The following is a 9862-nucleotide window of genomic DNA, read 5'->3' as shown; positions in this document are numbered from 1 at the left end:
GCAGCAGTGAATTCAGCTGCTTTCTCCCACCTGACATTGGTGGAAGAACATGTATTTCTTTTTACTATTGAAAGAACCACCAGTGGTAGGAGTTAATATTCCACTCAATATCTGTGTCCTCTTTTGTTTTATTTCTTCCAGTCTTGTCACATGTGGTGCTTTCCTCCCCCCTCCTTGGTGACTGTGCTCTCAGGCTGTACCTGCCTTCTTTCTTACATGGGGGGTTGAATTTCTGCCACCCCCTCACCTGGAGAGCAGGTAACAAAGGGCACATGGAATCCAGAGTGTCCCAGCTGTGACAGAGCCTTTCCTCCTGTTAATAGACCAGGTCCTGCACAGGCAGAGGGAGAAAAGAAGTGCTGAATTTCCATGGATAGACTGATAATAAGCATGGTGGAGCATTTTCTGAGAATTCATAAACTACAGAGCTGGGGGAATCATGGAATCACAGAATGGTTTGTTTGGGATGACCTTAAAGATCATATTTTTAATATTTTTTTACCCCTGCCATGTCCAGGGATCCAGGGGCAGCCTCTCTGGGCAGAGTTTGACTCAGTGTTTTCCCATCCCTTCCATTGCCCCTCGTGCTCTGTGCAGAGTGGTTTGGGATTTCTGGAGTAATGCTGTTTTTTATAAAAAAAATTAAAGCATATTCTAACAGGCAAATACTTCTCAAGTTAGTTTGCATTTATTTCTAGTGCTGAGCTCCGTGGGGTTTATAAATGAGGCGTTTTTGTTCCTTGGAAAGGCTTTGGGAAGGTGCCTCGCTGTGCTGGGAGCTGCTGCAGCTCCTCCTGTCCCTGCTCCCTGCCCTGGGGCTCCGTAAAGCTGCAGGTGAGGCAGGTCCTGCCACCTCCAGCCCCAGGGCCTCACAGCTGGGCTGGTTTGCTGTGCCTCACATCTGGGGCTGTGTCCTGCTGACAGCTGTGCTGGGAGCCGCTCCCTGGAGCACGGATTAAATTTTCATCCGGATCGCTGATTCCTCCTTCTTCAAGGAAATGGTTCGGCGTTGTCGTGTGAGGACTGCTTGTCCACAAAGCTTGGGGCTGACCCAAGCACCCTTTTTTTCTTCCCCACCTGTTCTGTTTAGGAAATGTTGCTGGGGAGCAGAGTGAGCTTCAGCTGGCGTGGAACTGGAGTGCAGGACTGTGGTGCTCTGCTGTTTCGCTGCACCTGGACTGGCAGACAGTGCTCCTGATTTTGTTCTGGTGCTTTCCAGTGTAATTTCCTCCCTTTTCCCCCTCTCAGCTGATCTCTCGGACCTGCCAGCAGAACCCTTGTTGTCATCTGCTAAGCACAGTCAAGGCTTTCACAGAGGGTGTGGATGTATTGTGACCTGGAGCAGACTATAGATCATAGACTTCCCCTGGCACAGAGCAGCTCTGGCTGTCCCTGGATCCCTGGCAGTGCCCAAGGCCAGGTTAGACACTGGGCTTGGAGCAGCCTGGGATAGTGGAAGGTGTTCCTGCCATGGCAGGGGTGGCACTGGATGGGCTTTAACGAATGGCCCAACCCAAACCATTCTGTGATCTGTTATGTTAAGCAGCAAAATGAATAAAACTCCAAAGCACAGAACACTTGGATATCCAAGATCCGTATTTAGGAGTGCAAGCTGATTTATTTTCCCCTGATACAAATAAGATAAGAACATCCCCCTACGCCCCCACCCCTGTGTTAAATGCTCATGGAGAATGGCAGTGTGTCTCTCCAAAGAAAATAAAGCAAAATATCCTGGATGGCTTCAGGAGCAAATGTGTGGAGGGAGAGCTGGAGGAGACATTGTTTAGCGGTGGTTCAAACGAGGGCAGTGCCTCCTGCTCAGCCCAGTGCTTCAGTCTGGAGGTGCTTGTTTGAGGTGAGTTATTCTGCAGAAAACCTCAGTGCTTTTGCTGCTGAGGTGGTGAGAAATGGAAGGGAAACATGAGATGGCAGCTGTAACCTCCTTTGTGGCCTGGTACTGCTGCTTCCCTGATCAAAGCTGCCACGGCACACCTGCCTCGTGCGGGTGATGCTGGATCTGTGATAGCTCCTGGTTATTTATACAGAGCTGTGGGAAGCACAGTGCACAAAATAAACCGGCTCCTTTTCAGTCATGCAGTGTGAAAGGTTGAAGGGAAATGGCAACATTTGTACTTCTGTGCATCATTATGTAATGTATCCATGGAAAAAACCCTTCCTTAGCAAAGCCACAGGCAGCAATGGAGCCTTTTGTTGGGTGTCTCACTGTATTTCTTTGACTAAAACAGATGCAACTGCAGCTTCTAAGCAGCGTGAGCTGAGGAAGTGCCAGGGAAATGGAAAGGTACTGGAAAGCTGTGTGCTGTGCTTTGCTGGAGTCCAGGTGTGCGAGGAGAGGATTTGAAAACATTAAAACCGAGATGGAAGATTGATCATTTCAAGTGGGAGCGCTTCGGAGGGAGGCTGAGCAGCTGCTCTGTGTCCCGTGGTGCTGCAGAGCACTCTCCTTCCAGAAGAGTCCGTTGTGTGCAGTTAAGGCTGCAGGGGTGCTGTCAGAGCACTGAGGACCCCCCTGAGCCCTGGTGTTGGTTCTGTTCAGCTGCAGAATGAAGAGGAGCCGGGCGAGGCCGTGCCGGCGGTGAACGACGCCCCTCCGCCCTACAGCAGCATTTCTGCAGAGAACACAGGTACTGTCACCTGGGGACAGGGCTGGCATTGCCCTGCTGCCACTGGCTGCTCTCCTCATCCACGGCTGGCTCTGCAGCACCTTCCCAAGCTGCAAGGATCAGGACTGGTCCACACAGCCTTGTGGTTTAGGAGATGCAATTTGGCTGCGCTCGTCTGATGTCATCCCATCAAGGGGTGTTCAGGTTACAGTTCACAGTGTTCTCAGTAAATTGGAGACGGTTAAAAAATCAAAGCTGGGAGGATTTGTGGTTCCCCTCTCATTATCTGGCATTTGGATGATGCTGTGCCCCTTCCTTAAATGATTTGTTACTTAAAAGGGTTTAAAGAATTCACTTTTCCTGCACTTTCCAATAACTAAGCACTTGGTCATAAGGATGGGACTTTGACTCATCCTCCTGTCCTGTCACTAATCACTTTAATAACCACTTGGATCTGGAAACGTGACTATTTCTGAGTATCCAAGTCAGCAGAGGCACAGCATGTGGTGTTGTTTTAAGCAGAAGTACAGCCAGACGTGTTCAGTGAGTGTTCTGCTGGTTGCTGGCTATCAGACAAGGTGCTCCTGTGCCTTTCCCTCTCTGCTTTGGGATGGCAGGAGGCTGGGATGGAGGGAAGGGTGGGGAGGGGACAGGCTTTAACAGGCATGGGGCTCGTTGAAGTCACCTGGAGCACAGCGTGGTGTTCCTGGGGAAGTGCTGAGCTCCCTCCTGTGTCACTGCTTTTGTGCAGCTTACTTTGACTACAAGGATGAGTCAGGGTTCCCGAAGCCGCCGTCCTACAACGTGGCCACCACTCTGCCCAGCTACGACGAGGCCGAGAGGACCAAGGCTGAGGCCACCATTCCCCTGGTTCCTGGCAGGGTGAGTGTCCCTGTCCCTGCCCTGCTGCCTGCCATTTCAGCTTGAGCTCCTGCCCCTCGTGACTCTTCACATTTGGGACGGGCTTTTTGTGTTTCTGAAGCTTTCTGGGCTGGTGATATTCCACACTTCTGAGTCCTGTGGCTATTTTTTTTTTTTTTTAGTTTTCCTCTGAGCACTGTGATGATGTCAGACATCTCAGTAATGCCAGCATGTGCTAGCCAGATTAGCTTGGCAGGCTGACAGAGGGACTGTGCTGTATCCCTGTGCACTGACACTGGGGTTTTTGTTGTTTTTTTTTCATTTTTAAAAAAGATTTAAGATTAATTCTTCAGCTGTCTGGCATATCTACCCTTGATACTCCTGCTGCTTACTTAGTTGAATTTTCTGAAGGTCAGTGTAGCTGATACAAGGACGATAAAACCATTCTGTCAGAATGATATATTTTTGGTTTTTTCAGCATTATCTCTTGTTCAGCCATTCCCTCCACCCCTGCTAGCATTAGAAGTCCACTGCTCATTACACTTCTTCACAGAAGCCAAATTCCTTGCTGAGATGATAATTTTTTGATGAGTTGAAGAATTCTTCACAGTGAGAACAAGAACATGCTGGATCTTGACTATGTTAAAAATAAAGATACATTTCCTATTATATAGATAACATTTCATGCCCTGCACCATTTCAGGATGAGAATCAGGAATTTTGTCGTGCTTGCATTTGTAGCCTTTTGAGATTTAGGATTCCAGCCCTTTTTTTGAAGAGTCACACCCAGAAGTGGGGCTGCTGTGTGGACTGGACTGACCTAAATCCCCCATGTGCTGCCTCCCTCTGCATTGCAGGATGATGACTTTGTGACACGGGATGACTTTGATGACACTGACCAGCTGAGGATAGGAAATGATGGCATTTTCATGCTGACTTTCTTCAGTAAGTACCTGATGGAATGAACTTTTTTCCAAGCAGTGACCCAAAATAGTTTGGGTCACATTTATGTTTATGTAGCACCAGGAAAAACCTGTGTGCAAGGGGTGTATGGTTTTTTTCCTTGGAATATAAAGGTGTCTTGACCTGCTGCTTTTCTCCTGCTTTCTCAGTGGCATTCCTCTTCAACTGGATTGGATTTTTCCTGTCTTTCTGTCTGACTACTTCAGCTGCAGGACGATATGGGGCCATTTCTGGCTTTGGTCTGTCTCTTATTAAGTGGATCCTTATTGTCAGGGTGAGTTGTGTGGTGCAAATCCATGTACACAGACACTGATGCTCTTTTTCCCCAGCAGGTTTTTATCTCATACTGGAGTTAGTGATAAATTTAGGGGATTTTTTTAATAATGAAATAATTTTTGAGCTACTTACTCACTAAGAACAGGGCTTTTTCATAATTGTATCCTGTTTATATGCTGGAATTACAACTGTAGTAAAAGAAAAGAAAGATTGCACACCCAGATGTTCTTTGGGGATGCTCCATCTCTGGAAGTATCCAAGTTTAAGCTGGACAGGGATTCCTGGGGGAGTGGAAGGTGTCCCTGTCTGTGGCAAAAGAGAGGAGCTGCTATAGGATCCTTCCCAGCCCAACCCACTCTGGCATTCTGGGGTTCATTCTGTGTGTCTGCCAGAGGCACTGGCCTGATCAGAGTGTGGTTTTGTGCTGAGCAGCAGCAACTCTGATCCTGGGAAAACATTCACCCAGTCAAAGAAACCCTGCTTCAGCCTCTGCAGCCTGCTGTGCCCTGGGCTCTCCTCTGGAAATGAGGAAACTCTCTAAAATGCAGGATGGCTGATGAGGAGAGGGAAACGGCTGTGGGAGGAGTGAGGTTTGCACAGCAGTGGGAGAAGGCCGTGGCTGCCCTCTGGTGCAGCCTCCCTGCGGCACAGGAGCAGGACCAGGAGCAGGCTGCCATCCTGCTCTAGCATCTTTAGCTCTTATATTTTTTTTTGAGGGATTGGGAGAAAATATTTCCATCAGGAAATCTTTATTTGGAGCCTGTGAAGTGATGGCGTTCCAGGCTGAAAGTTGAATTTGAAGCAAAGCAGCTCACTGGCTGTAAGTAGAAGTTGAGAGCATTCATGTCAGAGCTGTTACTTCCTACCCTGTCTTCTGGGAATCCTAATTTGGAAATACAACATCTCTTCACTTTTCTGTAGACAGTTGTTGTGGTCATCTTGGTTCAGAGGTGTTAAGGACTGTTTGCTGGATTAAGAGGCGTGACAGTAGGAGGTGACATTTTCTGTGGATTTGATTTAAACATCAGTAACAAGTTTATCTTTGGTTAGGTTTGAAGTTTGAATAGAACAAACCCAGAAGAATGGTACTGTGTTTATACTGAAACTGTGAACTTCAGTGCTCTCATAGTGTTGGTGCCTTTCATTTAATAGCAGTAATTTGCCTAACTGGGAATCTTGTCAGTGGGCTCCACAGATGTGGGATTTCTTTTCCAGCTCTTACACCATCCAGCCTGACAGAGTAATGGATGTGCTGCACTGCTGCAAGCCTGCTCTGCCCTCTCAGAAACTGCAGCTGGGCTGCATCCAGGACACAATTTAAAACAGGAATATTTGCCCAGCAGTGTCCTTGTGCCCCACTGATTGCCAGAATTCATAGCTGGGTGTTGAGTCTGTCCCATTCCCCTTGTTGGAGCTGGTGCAGAAAAACTATAAATATGAGTTTGTGGAGGTAACTCATCCCTGCAGCTGGTGAAATGCAGCATCCCATGAGATCTCTTGTGTGCAGCCCTGATCTGGTTACTGCTAAAATTGGTGGGGATAGACTTCAGTTCACAAACTTCCATGTGCCCTAAACTGTATTTTTTTTTGCTGTTTTTCAGTTTTCCACCTATTTTCCTGGTTACTTTGATGGCCAGTACTGGCTTTGGTGGGTCTTCCTTGTACTAGGTGAGTGTCTGTGGGGGAAAAGATGCTTAAAAACTGTAAAGTCAGTTAGGATTTTGTGAGCATTCATGGCTGGTAAATATGTATGTGTACATGTCCAGATGAAATGTGACCCTCATACTCCTGTGACTGAGCACATGCAGGTTTTAAAGGCACATGTAAACACTGTCCTGCCAGTTCTTGGTGGCAGCATCCTGACATCATCCAGAAGTTAAGAAGAGAATAATGTTAGTAACTGATGTAGTGTCTGCTCTTGCATCTTAAATGGAGGAGTGGTTTGTTCCCTTCGTCATTTTATTTTCTTTTTCCTGCTTTGGGAGTGACTGGATCTTGTTTGGAGTCAAAAGTTTTGTGATTGCCCAAGGAAAGTTTGTTTTTGAAGTTACCTGAAATGGAAAGATGAGGTGTTATTGCTCCCAGAAATAATTCCTGTGTGTGATCAGCTGCTGTGCATCCCAGTGATGAGATCCCTCTGTAGTGGTGGCAGAGTTCAGCTGCTCCCTCTCCTTGAAGAAACAACACCTGTGTTAACTGGACAAATGTCTCTCTCCCCTGCAGGTTTTCTGCTGTTTCTCCGAGGATTTATTAATTATGCAAAGGTTAGGAAGATGCCAGATACGTTTTCCACTCTTCCCAGAACCAGAGTTCTCTTTATTTACTGAAGGTAAATTTTCTGCTTTCCTGAGTTTGTTCTGCTTTGATTTTAACTCTATTTAGTGACTTTTCTAGGCTACACTTCCCATTGCTTGAATATTTTTAGAACTCAAGGAAGCAGGGAGATTGTTTCTTGGTACCCCCTACCCATCTCCTGAGCCTGCAGAGCCCAGACTGACCTGATGGGAGGCAGAGGAACACTGGACATCCCTCCCTGAGTTTTTGTTGTGATGAATTGTACATTCATTTGATTCCCTGACTAGATACTGTGAGAACAAACCCCCTGCCCCTTGGTACTGCTGAGAATTTGGCAAATGTGTCTTTGAGAACAAATCACACGCCTGAAACACGTGGTGTGTCCCAAACCCGAGGAGAGGTCACAAAACGTTGTCAGAGGGCCTTTGGCTTTTGTCCCAGAACGAGCCATTTGTCTGAATTGTGCAGTTTGAAATTGCTGCCAGGTTCCTGAAGAAGTGACACCCTTGCACACCTTTGCTCTCCTCAGACCCTCCCTTGCACACCTTTGCTCTCCTCAGACCCTGAGCTGTCCTGCCTGAGCATCTTGCAGAAACCTGAGTGCCTGGGAGTCTTTTGCTTCAGTGCTGAACCTCAGCCTGGCTGCCTTAATGGGGCTTTAAAGGAGGAGGCTTAAGTAGCTGAAGCCTTGTAGCATAATTTCCTGCTCACAGCAGATAATGGCCTGGCATTAACTGTCCCTCCCCGAGGGGAAGGAAATCCTGGAATAGGTTGCTTCCCAGCTGGGGAATGCAACACGATGCTCCCTTTAGAAATATCATAATAACACTCCATTTCCCCAGAGAGGCAATTGCAGCTGGGACAGTCAAAGAAACCAAACCAACCCCAGCTTTAAATTGGGGGTCATTAAACTGTTGAGATTTGAAAACCGAGCCTTGGGTTTCCAAATGCACTTCCCTTTTATTAGAAACTGCAAATTGCCCACGATTCTGCTTCATTTCCAGGCTGTGAGGAGAACCTGCAGCACAGAGCAGCCTTTGTGCACTGCTTTCCTCTGGTGATAGTGTGTAAAAATAGTTCAGCCAATTTCTTCACGTGTTTCAGTTCTGGTTAACAAAGTTCTGGTTTGTGACCTCCTCAGGATCTGTAATGTCCTCCCAGATTCCTGCTGAGTCACCAGAGGGTTCATTTCCCCCAGTTTATGGTCACAGAATGTGAGCATTTAAAGTCAGCTTTATCTCTGTGTTTTGTCTGACTGAACAATTAAAAAAAAATGTTTTTGCTCCTTTACCAAAACTTTATTTTTTTATTTCCTAAAGGAACTCTGTGGTTTCTTTTTGCATAGACTTTTCCTATGTTTGAAATTTGAAATTACAGTTTTAGAGACCTGTCTTCACTCCTTGCTTGTGGAGGTGGAGTGTTTAAATTCTTACTTATGTTTCATTTTAGAGCATTTTCAAAAAGCACTTTCAGATATGCTGAGATAAATGTCCAGAATAATTCATAAATATTTCAGCTGTGATACTTCCTCTGAAAATAAATCTTTAATCCTGAATCCTGAGTGAAGAAACCACAAAAGACTTGGATTTTTAGTGTATTATTGTCCTTAGATGAGATTTCCTCTTCAGGGCATGATGCAAAGGGCACTCTGAAGGATTATTTTTATTTCAGAGCGGGGATAATTTTTAGAAAATTAGGAGGGGAATAATGAGTGCAAACCAGAAAATACAACCTGATGAAATGAATCTGGTGGAAAGCTGGAGTTTACTGCTCCAGCTGTGTGTGCAGTAAGGGACACAGTCCTGGTGTTATCCTGTAAAATACACACAGATTCCTGAGCATTTTGCTGGAGTCACATCATTGTGTGCTGAGACACTTCATAAGCCCTTAGACATCCTGTGCTGTGTGAACAACATCCTCCTGTTATCCAAAATAACCCTCTGACTGCAGCTTCGGTGTTCAATATCCTTCTCCAACAGATGTTTTCTGGCAAATGTCTTCCTGCATTAGTGAAATCCCCCCCAAGAAGCAGCAGGACACCTGCAGGAAGTGAATCAAGGCTCTGGAGCAGAAGAAAAAATAATCACCTGCTTTAAAATAAATAAATAAAAGTACTGTTGGAAAAAGAAAAAAAAAAAAAAGGAGAAGCATTTCTTTCGGTTTGTTTTTAGGTGTAAAATTTTAATAATTAACGCAGAATTCTGTAATTGTTGACTCATTAGTGGCTAATGCTCTTGCAGTGAGTGTGTGGCTGCGGGTGGAGCTGCTCAGCCCGGGTTCGTGGTGCTGGGACAGCAGGAGCTGCCCAGGGGCCAGCAGGGGCCAGGCTTGCTTTGTCCTGCTGCAGCCTGGGAGCTGCTGGGCTGGGCAGAGTGACACTGTGACACCCTGTGAGTGTGACACTGTGTGACACCCTGTGAGTGTGACACTGTGTGACACCCTGTGAGTGTGACACTGTGTGACACCCTGTGAGTGTGACACTGTGTGACACCCTGTGAGTGTGACACTGTGTGACACCCTGTGAGTGTGACACTGTGTGACACCCTGTGAGTGTGACACTGTGTGACACCCTGTGAGTGTGACACTGTGTGACACCCTGTGAGTGTGACACTGTGTGACACCCTGTGAGTGTGACACTGTGTGACACCCTGTGAGTGTGACACTGTGTGACACCCTGTGAGTGTGACACTGTGTGACACCCTGTGAGTGTGACACTGTGTGACACCCTGTGAGTGTGACACTGTGTGACACCCTGTGAGTGTGACACTGTGTGACACCCTGTGAGTGTGACACTGTCCTGTGTGTGACACCCTGTGAGTGTGACACTGTGTGTGACACCCTGT

At 46.8% G+C, this 9862-nt stretch overlaps 1 protein-coding gene across 1 annotated transcript; it reads left to right on the top strand.

The window, feature by feature from the left end:
- The first annotated feature begins 1925 nt into the window (after positions 1-1925).
- On the top strand, positions 1926-9452 carry NDFIP1 (Nedd4 family interacting protein 1). Its single transcript, XM_041397832.1, has 8 exons — positions 1926-1954; positions 2503-2645; positions 3376-3506; positions 4343-4430; positions 4598-4722; positions 6326-6392; positions 6948-7053; positions 8999-9452. Exons 1-7 carry the CDS (start codon positions 1926-1928, stop codon positions 7049-7051), a joined length of 687 nt encoding a protein of 228 aa, XP_041253766.1. The 3' UTR covers positions 7052-7053; positions 8999-9452.
- The last annotated feature ends 410 nt before the right edge of the window (positions 9453-9862 follow it).

This window comes from Onychostruthus taczanowskii, unplaced genomic scaffold, assembly GCF_017590055.1.
Source record: "Onychostruthus taczanowskii isolate IOZ18803 unplaced genomic scaffold, ASM1759005v1 scaffold14, whole genome shotgun sequence".
In the NCBI taxonomy this organism is placed as follows: domain Eukaryota; kingdom Metazoa; phylum Chordata; class Aves; order Passeriformes; family Passeridae; genus Onychostruthus; species Onychostruthus taczanowskii.
This window is presented reverse-complemented; position numbering and strand designations above follow the sequence as displayed.

What these genes read in the sequence shown, in the direction of transcription:
- NDFIP1 (XM_041397832.1), top strand. Translation starts at nt 1,926, where the DNA reads ATGGCAGCTGTAACCTCCTTTGTGGCCTG. An exon ending in CATTTCTGCAGAGAACACAG is followed by an intron (nt 2,646 to 3,375) that starts GTACTGTCACCT and finishes GCTTTTGTGCAG; the next exon opens with CTTACTTTGACTACAAGGAT. An exon ending in TTCCCCTGGTTCCTGGCAGG is followed by an intron (nt 3,507 to 4,342) that starts GTGAGTGTCCCT and finishes TCTGCATTGCAG; the next exon opens with GATGATGACTTTGTGACACG.